This window comes from Mchenga conophoros, linkage group LG5, assembly GCF_057382185.1.
Source record: "Mchenga conophoros isolate Kocher_MC1m ecotype Shallow Benthic linkage group LG5, M_conophoros_male_GT1.1, whole genome shotgun sequence".
Lineage (NCBI taxonomy): Eukaryota > Metazoa > Chordata > Actinopteri > Cichliformes > Cichlidae > Mchenga > Mchenga conophoros.
The window spans coordinates 4913802-4931604 of record NC_140530.1 but is presented as its reverse complement, the minus strand read 5'-3'; the positions used below and the strand labels follow the sequence as shown (position 1 = coordinate 4931604).

Genomic DNA, 17803 nt, shown 5'->3' with positions numbered 1-17803 from the left:
CTTATCTGATTTAAGGATAGATAGATAGATAGATAGATAGATAGATAGATAGATAGATAGATAGATAAGTATTATCTGAAAGGTTTTGTAAAAAATACATAAATAAGTATAATAAAAATAATAACAGTAGTGCCTGACACATGCATGGACATAGGGAGGGTCTAACTGTAAAGAAATGATACAAAATGAGCACTAAACATTAATTTCACTAATATGTGCTATTGTTAGACGACCTGTCATATAAAACAAGAAAACACAAATATTTTAGAAATCCTTTAAAACCTTTTTTAAACCAAATGTTTATGTGACGAATAACAAAATGCATTCAGGTTTTTACTCCCAGATTCAAGCTGGCACACTGGAAATGAATCAAGCATTCAGCCCCTGTACATAACTGTAATTTGCTGTCTTAACATATGAAAAACTATTATTATGTGTTACTGTTTTTCAGCTACAAACTGTAAACTTGGAAATGTATGGATGCTATGCTGCAATAGACAATGGCTGCTGGGGAACATAAGGCACTGAGCACCTCTACTCACGTCTTTGTTCATCGCTGCTGCATCCTGTTAACTTTTGTGTGTGTTTTGTCCTCGCCTCCCTGTGCCACAGGTAGATCGCTGCCTGCTTCTGTTGGGGTCTCTTCCTGTTAAAAGGGAGTTCTTCCTCCACACCGTCACCGCCAAGTGCTTGCTGATTTCGATGGGGTTGTCTCCCTAACATGAGGCTTGAGGTGAGTCTTGCTATGAAGTGATGCTTTATGAATACAAGTGAATTTAATTGCAATAACATTAAAAATAAAAATCCATGTCTTAACATAGAACAGGCGCTTAATTTTGATACTTTGTTATGTGCTGATATTAGTCTTGGACTTATTTCGAGTTAACAGCCACAGGGGGTTGTAGTTCTTTCACCGTCAAGGTTAACTTGACAGATTGTTTTTTTAGGAAGCAACCTAGAAAACACAGGAAAACGGTGTATCTTTGTGCGTTTGGGTGTCAGCAGAAGCCAGACATCTCTCTGCACCTCTAAGCTTCCTGCCAGCAGAGGAGTTCTTGCTGGCTGACAGAGCAGTTAATCCACGCAGAAGGGAGCAGCTCCAAACAATTGCTGAAAATTGCAAGCGTTGAGTATGCCACTTCTCATCACGAAAACAGGCTCTGTAAGCTTTCCCAATGTGTTGGTAGAAGAATGACTGCACATTATTGCTAATGACAGGCCTGAACTGGGAAGAAAGGGATGAATAAAAGGCAAGAGGAAAAGTGTGGTCGCGGTGGTGTTTGAGGGGTGATCCTGCACCATTGCACGCCCAAACAAAAACAAAACTTAACCTGACATTCCTGCGTAATTTACACATCTGGCACATTTGTCTTGACCAACTGGGACTTCCGTACAGGACCGAGGGGGTGTTCAAAGCAGTGCAGGGCAGCACATGCACATCTGTGATCGCTAAGGCGCCGCGGCACGGCCATGAGAGCAGTTACACTGTAACACTCTGCAGGCATTGTTTTTAATACGCTGACATTTAAATTGTGATCCCACTTGCCCTCTGGAGGGGACAGATTTTGGCAAAGAAACAAGTGAGGAGAGGTGTTAAGGGAGCCGAAATTAAACAAGGGAACTAAGATTTTTGAGCATGAACAAAGATGGTCTGGGTGCATTTGAAAAATCTGTTTTTCCTAATTCTACATTTCCTACAAATGAATTGTTTCCTTTTGTATCAGCTACCCTTAACAATTACTAAATAATAACTCAATACTGACTTGGTTCACTCAGTTTTGTGCAAATAATCACTGCAGGTAAACAATCATTTGAAAAACCTAATGCTAAAGTCAACTTGTTGCCCTGTCGTGTGTGTAGCTGTGGCCCGTAATCAGCGGGCCGATGATGCTCGGCGGCGCAGCACTTTCTTCTTCTCCCGTGTGCGAAAAAGATCCTGAGAGGACAAACTGTGCATGAGATGCTTTCATTTGTCAGAGCACTTTGGCATTTTTGTGTTAACAATTAGCTAACAATAACAACTCACTTTGATGCTAACCAGGGTGGAAACGGGGTCACGACCTTTAACAGCCGCCTTGCTTCGCTACACCCACAGATCTCCTTCTCTCTCTCTCTCACACACACACACACACACACACACACACACACACACACACACACACACACACACACACAAATCTAATGGACAAATTCAATAAAACACCAGTGTGGGGAAATGCAGATTCCCATGAAGGTTTAATTTTGATTAAATCAATTGTGTCCAGATGTGCTATTAGTCCAGGCTTAAAACGGCAGGAAAGAAGCGACACAACGTACGAGGGCCCAACTTTCCTATTACTGCAATCAGTGTGTAATTACGCAAATGAAGAGTCCATTGACTTATTTTTGTTGGAGACGCTTGTTTTAAATGTGCTGATTAATTTTCTTATGATGCCTTCATTCATGGTTAAGTCGCTCCTTCTCTTTGAGATCGGCTTTCTTTCCTTCTCGGTGAGAAAAATTTGGTTAATATGAAGTTTGGTGCAGAATGTTTACGGTGAGAATCCAAAGAAAGGATCTGGTGCTGTCAGCGAATGTTTTCAACACATTGTTAAAAAATGAGAAAATGTAAAAACTGTACAGCAGCAAAAACAAAACTCCACTGTCAGCCAAATGTGAAATGAAATGAAAAATGTTTACCTTGAATGGTGAAGCCTTCAGATGAAGCACATCCTGTCATCTGCCAATTATCACTGCTGTGTTTTTATTTGAATCCTTCATTTCTCCATCAGTAATTTTACTCCACTACATGTACTTGACTGTTTTAGTTACTTTTCTGTTTAACAGTGCAAATTTATTCTTAAAACAAAACCAGGCCACAGTGATCACATCAGCTAATAGCCAATATTTTTCTAGTATTTTTACTGACCTTTACTCAGTTTAAGAATTCTACTTACTTTTAAGTTGTAGTTTAACAATACAACTTTTTAAGATTTTACATTAAAAGAAAATAACAGAATAACTGATAGCATTTCCAGTCATTTTACTGCCCTACACACGAATAATCATTGTTGTTTCAGGGCTTCACTACAACTTAACTATTAGTGTTTGTTCACATCTGTGGGGGAAATATCATATGTAGGACATGGTTTTCTTCAGGGTTTTCTTCCAGAAGGCAAAGCCACAGTTTTATTTTTTTTAGTTACAACACAAACTGTAACTAAGTATTTTTTTAATCAAGCAGAAAACTGAAAATAAAACAAACAAATTAAAAAAAAATTTAGCTTCAAATCTCAAAACAATGAATCATAAAAGTCTACAGTTACTTTCAGATGTGGCACAGACATCAGTAAGTTCACCTTTAAATCCTCATCCTCAAGAAACAAACATCATACACCATATATATATATGATGTATGATGTTTGTATAAATAAATACGTAAGTGTAAATAAATAAATATATATATTTTTTCAGATTTCTTTAATTCTACAATAGTATTATTGCATCAATAATCCTATCATTATGAATTATCTAGACCTTTTTTAAAATTGTATATATATTCTATAATTTGGAAAATACAAAAACATATTTTTAAAAAATTACATATATATATATATATATATATATATATACTCTGAAGAGTAATTAACGCAACCATTTTTACTAACATCCTCTCTGCTGGTAAAAATCGGCACCTATTTCTTGTATTTCTCCATGTGCTGGACTTGAAAGCTTCCTCTCCATAGACACATTTTTTGACTCCATCTAGTGGCACAGACTCGCTGTTGCTCCACTCTTGACTGTCTGACTGCAGATTTAAGAACAACGTCAAACGTCGCGAGGCAGTAAAGGTTTGATGTAGCTCTCTTCACTGAGCACATTCTGCGTCTTCACTTCTTGCCCACAGGACATTTAACCGCAGCCACACCTGCTGTGAAAAAAGTCGGACTGCTTTGGAGCGCTTTTTAAGTTAATACAGTTTTAATGGTGTTGACTTTGGCCTGGTTTTAATTAATGACTCGGCTAGAGCTGTGGGAGGAGTCCAAGAGCCCGATGATGTGCGTAGTGCTGGATTTGACTTTTAAGCAGGACAGTGTCAAGCAGGAAAGCAAAAAGAAACCATGTTTAGTGTTCACCACACAAACTGTCACAACGCAGGTGGGACAGGAACACATTACAAAGTAGGTTTTCCACAGTAACTGTATTGCAAAAGTAAACAAGGCGGACAATCATATCATTCAACAACAATATGTTTGTTCCTCGGAGTTGAATTTGCCATTTCTCCATGTCTTAGAAAAGTGAGCTATGATCTCCAACAGAATCGTCTAAATACAGAAAAATATATTTCAGGTCAAAAAGGATTGTAAATACTTGGTAGTACTGTGAAGAACAGTAAGGGAAGACAGCTACAACAGGTATCATTCACTGTCCTGGCACAGTGGATGCATTTAATAGGTCGGACATACAAAAATAAACCACAACAAAGCAACACACGTATTGTACAAAATAAAAACCTGAAAAGAGTGTTTGATCAGAGCGTTTCGGAGACGAAAGCAGAGCGCACTGAGACCATGTCGAAAATGTCCTGACCAAAATAACGTGGAAAAAAACACAACCCGAGGTGTGATGGAGGTGTGGACGCGGCTGCTTCGAACCATAATATCAACAATAGTAATGATAATCATGTCACATTGGAAATGGTTGGAGACAGGGTGTAGATAAAAAAGTTTGCCAACGTGGGTTCTAGTGTGTCAAATGTCCGTGGCGCCCCCCAAATACACAAACGCCTAAAAAAGAAAGCAACAAAAAGTAAAGGGTAAATTCACAACTTGATGAAATATCCAAAACCAAAAGAAAACAAAAACTCTTTAGAATTGTACAAGTATAAAAAAGCTACAAACATTAATAAATTACATCACTGACACATAAACACTTCACAAGGTGCTAGTAAAATAACTCCAAAACCCTTCAGGATACTAGAACTCGAACAAGAGGCTGGTCATAGAAACTTTAAGTGTTGCTTTTTTTAATCCTTTTATGTAATTTTCCCTCAAAGCTTCGTCTCTCGTTCAGACAGAATCACAATACAATTAGCTTTGTGTATGTAAGGCCATATGACAATAAAATGTATCGTGTCTTCGATTGTTTTCCAGGCAACACCTTTACGTCTAATGACAACATAATACTAATAATAATAAAAGTGAACCTCTGTTATTAAAAAAAAATACAAATAAAAATTAGGACTATAGTGTATATCCATATATATACTTTTATTCATTTATTCTTATTAGCAAAACCGGTAAAAATGCTGAATGAAGCCTTAAGGGGAAAGGATACAAAAAGTAGTAATTTAAAAGGCTATGTACAAGCTACATTCTATATACTGTGATGTGTGAAGCTATAAAAATGCAGAGATGCGCCTATGTTGTCGGTGCTGCCTGGGAAAGCAAAAGAAGAGCGAAAGTATCCCCATGTAACCGCAGACGTGACGTGGATGAGGCTTATCATCAGCGCCGTGTAGTGTCAGTAATCCTATGGCCAGTCCTCCTCCGTCTGACTGCGTTCGCTTTGACAAACATCTGGACGGCGCTGCCCGCGATTCGCTTTTTGTGCTTTATAGTCGCTCCTCATTTGCGATCCACGGCTCGGCACAAACGAACAAAGGTTCCCGCCGACAGAGACGCACGCGCGCTAATCGATTCTGATCAAACACGAGGACGTTGGGAAAGGAGGAGGTGAATTTTCCCAGTTCAATCGAGCGTGGCAATGATAAGCCGCATCCAGTTAGTAGGAAATAACCCTCAAAAACAAACAAACCAACAAACAAACAAAAAAAACCCCTGACCCAAGCGCACATGCAACTGAATACATGCAAGGGATACTTTCACAAATCTTGGAATGACTGCAATGTAATTCTACTTCATGTTTTAGCAACCCCTGATAAACTCACAGCTGTAGTAAAATGAGACATGTTCTCTTAAAAAATATTTATAGTAGGTTCTGTACACTTTTAATATCTGAAAGTTATAAAGTATAAGTAGAGGCAAAAACCTATTTGACTGATGTTCTTCTTAGAAATTCAAAAATGCATGATTTTCTTCTTCTCCCATCTCGTTTCAGTCTTTTATCTCTTTTCCACGTCGTTGGCTTTAATCGGTGAACGGGGGGGTGAGGTTGGGATGGGACCCAGCTCGTGAATTCCCAGTCCTACGACAGTCCGCTGCATGCTACAGAAGGAGCTTTCCATTTCGATGGATCTTTAAAATCTTTCCAAGTCTCTGTTTGGCTGTTGCCATGCCTTTCTTTAGCCGCTTAGCTGCAGGAAAGACAAGAAAAGACAAGAGGTAAGATGCCGAGCCAGCTTACAACATTTTGTTTCCAAAAATGTAACAAAGTAATACATCCTGACATGTTCGCACCAATATTTGCTAGCTTAGTGGCCTTTATGCTGGAACATGTTCATTGGTCTAATAGCAAAAACATGTTTAACATACTCATACCCAACAGGAGCCCCACAGGGCAACAACAGCACCTCAAGGCGCTTTATATTGTAAGGTAGACCCTACAATAATACATACAACAATCATATGACCCACTATGAGCAAGCACTTTGGCGACAGTGGGAAGGAAAAACTCCCTTTTAACAGGAAGATAGTGATTTTTCATCAACACTGTCTGAACATGTTGTTCCAGACTTTTGCTTGTGTCCAACAGACAGTGGAAAGACTTACGCTCACCGCATACTTTGTTAGGAATGTCCGGTCCAGCTACGAAAGACAAATATCTAATTACACAGTCACATGTCACCACATGACCTTTTGAAGTTCAGTCCAAATAGAAAGGGGAAAGAAAGGTGATTTAAGTGCCTCTGAATGGACTGGTCTGAGAAACTGCTGACCTACTGGGATTTCCCCTCACAAGCATACAACCATCACTAACACAGAATGGCTCAAAACAGAGAAACTATCCAGTTGGTGGCAGTTCTCTGGGTGAAAATGCAATTCAGTTCAATCTCATTTAAATAGCGCCAGATCACAACCACAATCGCTTCCAGACGCTTTATATTTGACGGTAAAGACCCTACAATTATACTGATAATAATGCCTTGTTAAGGGCAGAGGTCAGAATGGCCAGACTGCTCTGAGCGGACAGGACAGCAGCAGCAACTCAAATAACCCCTCACTACAGGAAAGGCAAGCAGAAGAGCATCTCTGAACCCACGCCATGTCAAACCTTGAAACAGATGGTTACAGCAGCAAAAGACCACATGTGGGTTAGTAATGGAGTCAATCACTAATGTCATGTTTGTATTATTGATTGATTGATCATACTTTATTCATCCTGAGGAAAATTGGGTTAAGGCTGCCAGCCGTGCCAGCGCCAACGTTTATATTAAACATTATAACCGTTAAACACACAGGAGTGGCTGTAGCTCAGGAGGTAAAGAGGTCATCGTTGACTTTACCTCTGGGTGCTGCAGTCTACATACCAACTATACTTGACAACATACTGACCCCAAGCTGTTCTCTGACGCTTGTTAGACACAAAGCGTAGCACACAGTGCCTGCATGAATGAGACTAGTTTTACTGAGTGCTCAGGTAGAAAAGTGCTATATAAGCATTTGCATTTGTAATATTACTACTTTGCTAGTAACATTAGGCAGCATGCAAACTCAGATCATGCAGCTCGCTGCTGCGTTAAGTGTTTGTCTAATCAAGCCAAACTTGGCTGAATGGGCCACGAGGGGATAACTACAGTAAACAACAAGTGGGATTTGCAGCAGTGGGACTGTTTGTGCTTTGGCATCTTTCTTCTGGCTAATTTTAGTTAATGCCAGTGCGCCTGCTATTCTGACAAAATGGGCACTTTTAAAAGTTAATGCCAAATTATAGCATGTTGTGTTGTGGCCAGCAGAGGGGAACAAGACAGATCGTTTAAAATTCTGTTAAATAACATGTCTAAATGTCATTTCAATACTGGCGGGAAGAACCACATGCAAATGTAAATTAAAAAGCAATGCATTAACGAGAAGCTACCTAAAAGGATCCCTAGAAAACCTTTAAGTGAGACGCATTTCCTGGAGGAGGGAGTCACTCCCTCTAAGTATCCATCATTGGCAGTTCACAACAGTTCACACAACTGTCTCTCATTACAATAGGTTGCACTTTGCACGCTCAAAGAGCAGCGGCCGCCAAACCAAACTGTTATTTGCTAATTATTATTGATTACTAGTCCGGATGAAGCTTTAGAAATTGTAAAAAAAAAAAAAATCCTGGAAAGAACTTTCATTTGGCAAGATGGAAAACATTCATTTCCCTGAAAAACTGCTCAATTTAAAAGCCATTAGATATTCATTCATTACTGCTCCATTACTGAAAAGCTGCTACAAGAATCTCTGTGTAAAGAAGGCGAGTGATTCAAATTTATTCACGGGAAGTGAAATCTTAATCCCACAGATTACTAAAGCTTTAAAGACGTTACACGCAGCATTTGAAATTTTCTAACGAACAAATAGCCGTGCCTGTGCTTAAAGGGGACCTATTATGCTTTTCCTTTTTTCCTCTCTCGGAAACACACTGTTACATTGGCGTTAAATCGCTCATAACATACACTGCAATGGTTTAAAGGGAAATATATTTAGAAGTCATCACTGTGAGGCACAAAGTTCTGTCTGTTTCTGCAGGACCAACAACCAGTGACAGTTGCTCTGAGGATGACGGGACCATCCGTTGTGTATTTTCTTCTGCACACTCCACACTCTGTACACGTGCTCACCTTTGGCGTCTGCTGAGCCCACACGGTCACCCTTCGCCATGCCGCTGCTGTTGGTGCTTGTGGAGTTGGTGCTGTTGGGAGAGGACATGGACGGCCGTCTCTGGCTGAGGAAGACCCCGGGTGCCATGGGCTGCGGCCCTCCCGGTGACTTGACCGTTCCAGTGTTGAACTCGTGGTCTGTCAGGCTGCCGTCCTGGGAGTCCAGATTGTGCTCCGGCGAGCTACTGTCCTGAGAGATTTTCGGGGGCTCCTCTATTACTAGCGCCTTCTTTTTGGTGCTTTTCTTCTTCTTCTTGGTTTTTTGTTGTTCCTCCTTTTGACACATCATTTTTTGTTTGAGCAAAATGATCAGAAATATCTACAGTTGTGTAAGAATACAGTGTAAGTAATTTACCTGGTGGGAAAGCTTTGCTGCAGCTGCAGCCAGGCCTGTTTCTATGGACGCCACCCGGGCTCCATCTCTGGCTGGCCGCTCGTGTCGGGGAACTGATGGTCCTACGCGGGCTGCCAGGACATCCATATTGGGGTTTAGAACATATTTCTTTCATAAAACTCTGAAGCCAAGATGCTTCTTAAACAATGCCAGTGTTCACCTGTGGGGCTGTACGGAGTGTCGTCGCTGCTTTTCCGTTTCTTTGATCTCGATTTGAACACAGGATTATCCTCTTCGGACTCCAGCGAGGGGTAAACTAAAATCGAAACGTGGAACAGATTACTCACATGTCATGCATGTTAGCTCATTGCTGAGAAGTTGCAAAGAAAAGCTGCAATTACTTCAGTTTTCTGTAAAACGGAGGAGGTGGCAGCATGCGGTGCAGCTGTAAAGCAGCTGTTGACTGTCGGTTCACAGTGCAGCCATTCCAATCTAGACCTTTTAATATCTGATAATTGGATGATCAAGATAAAAAATGACCTGTTTATAAAAGCAGAGCAGAGTGCCAGTCTGCGGGAGAAGCTTCGGGATTTTAGAGCGAGAATGTTCGTGCTAAGAACAACTAATTGGACCAATTAGAAGTTCAAAAAGCTTGTAAAATAACCGTTTGGAACGCGTGTTAATCGCTTATTAACAAGCTAGGAGGCTCCAAACAGCTGTGTTTGGATGGGCTTCACAGGGAAAGCATTTTGCAGGAAAAAAAGATAAACTGGAGCAAAAAAACCCCAAAGAGACGCACGAAAAGTAAACATAAGCCCGTGTCACGTACACGTAATGAAAAGCTCCAGGCCAAATTGAGAAATTAAGCTCCACAAGCAGATACATAAGGGGCCAATTTGTTTTTAAAGCACCTGTTAGCAGCAGTGAGGATCAGACATGGCAGATACATTATTTTCTCATTCATGCGCTTGAAAAATGACACCAGACTGAACTCACAGAGCTCCGATCAGCTGCACTGTTTTTAGTTTTTGAATAAATCAGCCCTCCTGCACATTCAACTTTATTGATGTAGAAAACAAAAAGAAACAAAAAAGCGCAATAAAATAATAGTGAACCACTAAAAGTACTGCAATTTAAAAAATATATAAAAATAATAATGTAACAAAAATGTGTTTTAAGGTCCTTTAAGACCCAAATAAATATAAATGATAAAATATAAAGACATTGCAACTACTGTGTTTTAGATTTATGCATTTAGAAACAGCAAAACGTGAGAAATCTCAGTGAGGGAGTCTTTTCATTTTTAGTTTTTCCAACAAATCCTACAAAATATGATTCAAAATGATTGAGGGTTGCACTCTTAAAAGTGTTCAACTGGTTTTGATGCCACGGACACGTCCTAAAATTGTCAGATTGGGTCCAACAAAGAGCACCTTGTAGAGGCAGAGCTCCTTAATAGTAAAAAAGTTCAAAAAAATGCATCTTCAAATAGCTGAACAATTTCAGAAAAATGTTCCTGAATGCAAAGCCTTTGACGATGTCACCGTGCGTCATCAGAAGAGTCGGATAATGTGAAGAAATCAGTGCTGATATCTGTGATCTTCAGGCTCTCGGGGAGCTCTGCAGTAAACATGGATGTGATTCTCTCACTGAAACAATTGCACAGGTTACTGTCTGTGGACACAGTCACCGTGCCTTTAGTTACTTTTAGGATCTTCTGATTCTAAATCCTTTGTATCAAAACTAAAGTCTGATTATGTCTGAATATCTGTTTTTCCACTTAGCCAAACAGTTATTCAGTTCAAAGCAATTCTCAGTCTCTTGTGTGGAGCTACTTTTCATGTAATGCTTAAAGACAATTATTGGTGCATTAATATGAAGGCGAACAACAGAACAGTTCCAGTACAAACCTTCATGAAGCTCGTTTTTAAAGCGTGTATTTGTTTACATTTTGCAAACCATCTCTTTGAAGCTAACAGACGCAATGACAACATCCTGATACACATTCCCATTCCTGATCCTGATTACAAGAATGTTTTACCATGATTAAAGTTATCCCACTTCTAATTAGAGAAATCTCTTTACGTCTGCTCTCCAAAGTCATTCATCCTACGCCCTTCAAAGCTGGTGGGTGTAATCGGGTGTAGCGCTGAGTGAGAGGTTGTTTGGATGAGCTGTTTTAATATTTTGGTTAAAAGGTGTTTTCTGTTAGAGTGACGGCTTCCTGCTCCACTCTGTGTGTAGGGGGAGGAGCACACATAAACATGCATGTTTTTTTGGAGACATTTTTGGGGTTAATGCAATCCCAAGACTCCAGCATATGAAATGTTTACCTAGTTTCATCACTCTGATGGTCTAAGCTTAGAAAGACAGCCATCCAGAAACACACTCTATCTTTTCAGTTCGTGTTTTTGTCTCATTTTCAGCATTTTCTTGGTTTCCTGTGATTCTGCCCAGACAATAGGTAGGTGTGACTTATAAATTCATAAAGTACACTGTAGCTGAAAAAAACACATCCTGGGTACAATAGGGCAAAACAGGGAATGCTTTGGAACTTGACCAGCACCAGTATCATGGAAAAATGACACTCGTTACCGCCGTCACCCCACCCTGCCCACGATGACAGGAAAATGAGGAAACAACAAGAAGTTGGCATTTGTCGCTTACCGTAATCCGAGTCCTTGAAACACGCATCCATGTGATCTTGGTCGTCGTCATAATCTAGACTCTCAATACTGCTGCTCTTCCTGGGTTTCTTTGGCAGACGTTTAGTCGACCGCTTGCTGTTGTTTCCGCCTCCTCCTCTGCCGGCCTTCTTGCCGGCCTGCGAGCTGTGCGAGTTGTTCTTCGACTGGCCGTTGTTTTTGGCCTGGCTGTTGCTCCACGGCTGCTGCAAGCTCTCTGAAGACGACAGGTTGGCCATGGACAGCATGCCCTGAATGGCCTCCTGTGTGCTGGGAGATGCAGGTGGCTGACTGTAAGTATGTCAATAAGAAATACACAACAACACAGCCATTACATGGTGGTCAACACGCTGGCAGAGGTCAAAGAAAGAAAGAAAGAACTGAAGAAGGCTCTGAACCAGATCTCGGTGTAAGCTAGATTACAAACTGTGCCTCAGTGGAACAAAGAGGAAGGAAAACTGTCAAAAACAAATATCCTCTTTAAGACATCGCTCCCAAAATGAATCCACACACCCATTAAGCTATCACCTGCTGAGCTGCCACAAGAAACAAAGCGACTATCACACACCGCTATAATGAAGCTTCAGCCCCTCTTCAAAGCACCAACGATGTGAGAAATTAACATATTTCATCAATGTTTTCTTTCTTTCTTTCATTGCTCATTTGTAGCTTTCAGTGTGGTGGAAATAGACCATCAAGAGCTCGCAAACAGCAAAAGGCAAAGGGAAGAGCCTGGAGCCACGCAGCGTTTGATAGATTAACACGGGATGAAACAAACACTGACTTAACACAAACTGCTGACAGAATCGGTGTAAACTGTTGCTCCAGCCGCTAGCTGATTTTTCAGCTCTGAGCGAAGCTGTAAAATTCAGCTTTTTCATCCAATTACGTCGCCGCTGAGTAGGCCATTTGTTTGTCAGTGCCTCGGTCCATTAAGAAGAGCTAAAATTCATTTACTGAAGGAAAAGGGGGTCCAGCGGGAGCCATTTAGAGATTAATGCTGCGCATGTACTCTAACTCAAATGAGTTTAGAAGTCCAAGTTCTGTTGGTGTTGATGGGAATGCAGCAGAAAATTGACATCGGGGTTAGGTTACTCTACCTGTTGGTGCCGTAGTCGATGCCACCCACTTGCTTGCTGGCCTGCAACAGGTCCAGAATTCCTGCGGCGCTGCCGCTCTTTTTCTTCACCTTGGAATTGCGACTTTTGACCTCAGGCTTGGCCTCCGTGTCTATGTGCAGCGTCTCTTCATCTGACGAGTCTGTGCTCTGGTGTTGAAGGAAGTGAACGTACAGGAAAGAGATATGAGAGAGACTTCAAGTTTCTTTCCTTTTCTGGCAAAAAAAGGAAAATCCATGTTCGCTTTTCTTGTAATGGCTTCTTTACTGCAGTCTCACTGTTTATCATAGGACTGCCGCCAGAAAGTCTCAGTAGGAGGCCCCAGGGCACAAATGAGCCGTCTGCCCCCGTCAGCCCCCTTTTTAGTTATTCACTTTAACATAAATGTTTTTAGAACGATGCAAAAACAGGCAATATTGATATTTGATTCTTCTGCTGTCGACTACATTCTCATTTACTAACCTTACCCCACACAAAGACACTCTAAGCAAATGTAGGGCACTTGCAGCCCCTCAGGACTGGACCCCTGGGATATTTGCCCACTTTTTCCATCTGCTGATCCAGTATGGAACTACAACCTCGTTTCGAAGAATAGATTTGTGAATGAAAAACCCACATTTTAATGTTAATAGTGACAGTTTATCTAACAGCTCTATTTTAATGCCGCCGTGCTTTTTTAAAATTTCAACTTTCTTTGTAAAACACTACAGAGATTTAGGACGACACCAGCTGCTTTAGTGTTAAATTATCTTTTGACATCATTTCATGAAATGCCAATAGTTAGTGGGGGACACATGTGGACTGTCACCCAGCCACTTTAGCATCAGGGCTCTTCTTCTGTGGTTCTGTTCTATTGGAGTGTGTACAGTAAGCAGTTTGATACTGTCTTGCTAAAACATGTAAGGCCTCGGCTGAATATTTTGTTGCCTAAATGGCAGCATGTGTTTTTATTAAACCTGAACATATCATTTAGTATTAATGGTGCCTTCACAGGTGCACTCATGCTTCTCATGCCATCAGAAGGCAGCATGAGCAACACTTTCTACTTTAGTCTTTTGGAGCTCAGATGCAGAAAAGAAGGCAGAGTATCTGATTCCTTCGTTGTGTGGGGGTCTTTAAACTTCTTCTTAAAGCCTTGCTGGCTGAGGGCTTTCAGATAGTGATAATCTAACACTGGTTTTCAGTCTTGTCCCTTTGCTACATAGATTATTTTATATTCTCTTAATCAATAATTAATTGCATGAACCACAAAAAGAAGCCTTAAATCAAATGTCCTCCTCATCGTGATGAACCTCTTCATATCTTCTATTTTACCAGAAATGTTTAAGCTACTTTCTTTGCACGGCTCTGTCACAGCAGGAATAGTATACACACGTTTCATTTAACAGGTTTTTATACCAAATGCTCGCAGTGGATGGTGTCGTGTCACATGTTGTATGAACCACTACAATATGGAGTCATTATGTTTACCTATATCCAGTGTGATTAAATAAAAATGTTCCTAATTAATCACATTAGAGCTAAAATGTTCTTTGTCCTTTTTTCAGTCTTCTGTTTTCTCGTCCCAGCTTCTTTGAAACATGTTAAATTCAAAAATATAATTTTTTCATTAAAAAGACAAAATTCAGTTTTAACATCTATTTATAATCTTTCATTTTAATATGTATTTAAATGAGTGGCATGGCATCACAACAACACAGAATTTGAAATATCCGGGGAAACTGCAGATCAAGGCTGTGATATGGGTTCTAGTGACCTCTCATTAGTAAACTTGGTCTAGGCTTTTTCTTCCTCTTCCTCCATTCATGCCACAGCTCTTTCTCTCATCAGTGTGTGTGGCTCCACAGCACAGGAAGTCTCCGCCTCTGAGTTAAAGGAGCACTGCAGAATTTTTTCACAGTCTGTTTATGCATCACATTAACGTCATAACTGCTTAAGTTTTATGGATAAAACGCCAAAACATTAAATTCTCTGTTAAGTGCAAAAACTTTACATTTATCGAGTGTGCGCGTCTGTCCAAAGTGATTCCACCACACAGGTCGTGTGTATTATTTTTTGGAATTATTAGTATGCTTCATCAGCACATAGAACTTACTGTAGGTGGGCAGTGAAAGTTATTTTACAAATAATAAATAAGTATAAAATATAAATTTTTACATTGCGTCATTCTGTTTGAATGTCTCATAAATACTGATGTTCATATGTTAAAGCTTAGTGTAAAATGTCATCAAATATAATAAAACAAAGGCGCAGAACTGGAGCTTACATCTTACTGCAGTTTGCAAAAGGACAACTGTTTATGAGAATCAACCTAAACAAAAATGTAAGCACTAATTTTGTATTGATTATTTTTCTCATTAACGGTGGGAGGCTGACGATTTTCAAGCTGGGCCTCAGTGTTCCAACGTTTGGGAATAGCAGATACAGGTGATGTCGTACATACCTTAGTCACCGAGGGTTGAAACTTTGTTTTTTTGGCTGGCTGAATAGGTTCTCTGATGTCTGATAAAACTAGGGAAAAACAAATGTAACAATCAGCACCATAACATCGGAATTAGTAACATTTTAAGACTAGTCTTCCAATAAGACTAACAACTAGGGATGGGTACCGGTATCCGGTGCCATGATGGCACCGGTTCTGACATAAACGGTAGTAACCAGACCGAAAAGCAGCGCACATTTCGGTGCTTTATTTCGATGCTTTTTTTTCCCTGAGATGTCATACACTTTGGATTCTAGCCAATCATTTTACCTTTGCAAGCATAGTAGGCGGGGCCAGGTACGTATGTTCTTTTAGAGCAGATTAAAAATGACCAAGGCAAAGTGGTCAAAAGTCTGGCTGTACTTCACAGCAAAAGATGCAAACTCAGCAGCCTGCAACAAGCTGATACTGTGCAAAGGAGGTAACACCTCGAATCTGATGAAACACCTGGCGACGCATAGCATTTTGTTAAAAGCCGAGAAATGCGCCGTATTTGATAGCTTGCTGCGAGACCTCACACCGAGCACATCTACTGCGGGTGTGGTGCCTGTTATCGGACCCGGAGTTAGCAACATCCCCAAAAACCCGAAGAATAGAGTCCTGGCCCCTAGCCCTGCCAGGTAGCAGAAATGATGAGGATGATGATGCAGCAGCAGCCGTTCTTCTCTGCGTGAGTAGCTTAACGTTGTTCGTGTGTAATTTACGTTGAGTAGGCTAACCACGTTATTACATTAATGTGAACTAGCAAACATCATCATGGCTACATGCAGCTGTCTTCTTGTTTGATGGCAGATGCTCCCTTCACCCTGGCCAAAAAGGCTAAAATGACCAAAGAAAAAGTGGAAAACAGCTAAACATAAAACCTAAACAATACCCATCCCTACTAACAACAACGCTGTGGTAACTCGTGCTACCACAAGTTAGAGATTTTTAGAGTTAAAGTGGACACTTTTGTTATTCATACTTCGTCTTTAGCTGAATTTCCTTCAGCTACAGTCACAAACGAGCTGTATATACTAACTCGTGACAAAACAGGGCTTGCTCTTCTTTAACAACACATTGTGTAAATGCAAGTAATTCGACTTGAATTGCCGAGATTTTCTTTCTTTTTTGTAATTTTACTGAAAATTTAGTCAATCATCTGATAACTATGTCATTAAAAAAGTAGTCATTTTACAGTTAGGTCAGCAATCAAAACAGCAGTGATGCTTTGTGCCGTGTAGGCTGATGTTGTCACAGTTCTTAATCTCTCAAACAAAGCTTTTTTTTTCCAGATGTTAAGCAAAAACTGAAATGTCAGAATGGTTTAACCATTATTTATGTACAAAAATAAACCAAACTGTTTAATGCATCTGTCTTAAAAAATCATTTTACAGAGCTAAAACATGCCCCTAAACATGTTTTTAATTTAGAACAGGAAATACCAGATCAAGAGTATATCGCTGAGTAAATCTTTGGCACTTTTTGATACATACGCATTGAAGCCGATACTCTGAAAATTGCCCAGTCTAACTTGATAATTTAAACAAACTGAAACACGAACCAAATAAGCCCAAAATACTCACAGGAAAGATCTCTCTTAACAGTGTTCTTTTTCCGTCTGATGGGGAATTCGTCAATCTTCAGCTCGCCTTCATCTGAGACGTACTCATACTCGTCTATCACTGGCTTGGTTTTGTCCTCTTTTAGGTTTTGTAATGATCCAAAAACACTTGAGTTGGTCTGAGGTTTCAGGGTCTTGGAGCTGAAAATGAAACCGCAGGACAATAAGGGAGTGATACGAGGCTCAGCCAGGCGCTCGCAGCGAGAAGTCCTTGAATTAGCTCTAATGGATATGCTGCTGATAGCCACATGGCTCTACAATCACCAAAATACACCACATGAGAAAGCTGGCGTGCTCGTCTCTTCAAAGACCTGAAGTCGAACATTTACGTGGCGATCGCAGCCATTCCATACATACCTCAGCAGTTTCCTGTGAGACATAGTAAAGCTGAATCTGTCTTTATTGCTTGACAGCAGTGTTCTGTCAAATTTGCATTCCTCCTCCATTTTCAGCAGGGAATCGGGTTTACTATTCTGCAACATTCCAAGGAAAATAATGTCAGAGAAGCTAAAAGTAATCAGCGTTATGTTAAAGAACAGAGAGGATGACAGATATCTTGGTGTCGCTATTTCTGGTTCACTGCATTAATGAGAACACTTCATGCCAATTTAAACCGACTCTGTACTTTTATTTCAAAGGAAAGATTAATTGCATATAACTATGTTCCCTCAGTTCTACAGAGCATCTGAGCCTCTCTTAGCTCACTGTTTTGATTCTAGCTGAAGTTTAAAGGAAATGTGGCCTCTGTCTCATGCCTTCATTTTTACACTTCAATGTAAATGTAGCTA

The 17803-nt window shown here is 40.3% G+C and overlaps 1 protein-coding gene across 2 annotated transcripts in view; it reads right to left on the bottom strand.

Moving 5' to 3' along the window:
* Window positions 1-4161: 4161 nt before the first annotated feature.
* The window catches only part of phf2 (PHD finger protein 2), a 39698-nt gene continuing 26056 nt past the window's right edge, over window positions 4162-17803 (bottom strand). The window contains exons 14-22 of one of the 2 annotated variants that reach the window (XM_085272881.1): window positions 17373-17488; window positions 16978-17156; window positions 15374-15441; window positions 12913-13079; window positions 11796-12082; window positions 9349-9444; window positions 9150-9259; window positions 8756-9068; window positions 4162-6295 (exon numbers count right to left, since the gene is read on the bottom strand). In XM_085272881.1, coding sequence (XP_085129007.1) covers window positions 6207-6295; window positions 8756-9068; window positions 9150-9259; window positions 9349-9444; window positions 11796-12082; window positions 12913-13079; window positions 15374-15441; window positions 16978-17156; window positions 17373-17488 — 1425 coding nt within the window. In that variant the 3' untranslated portion in view covers window positions 4162-6206. Of the gene's footprint in view, window positions 6296-8755; window positions 9069-9149; window positions 9260-9348; window positions 9445-11795; window positions 12104-12912; window positions 13080-15373; window positions 15442-16977; window positions 17157-17372; window positions 17489-17803 lie in introns of both variants that reach the window. The other variant, XM_085272880.1, reaches the window with a different exon arrangement.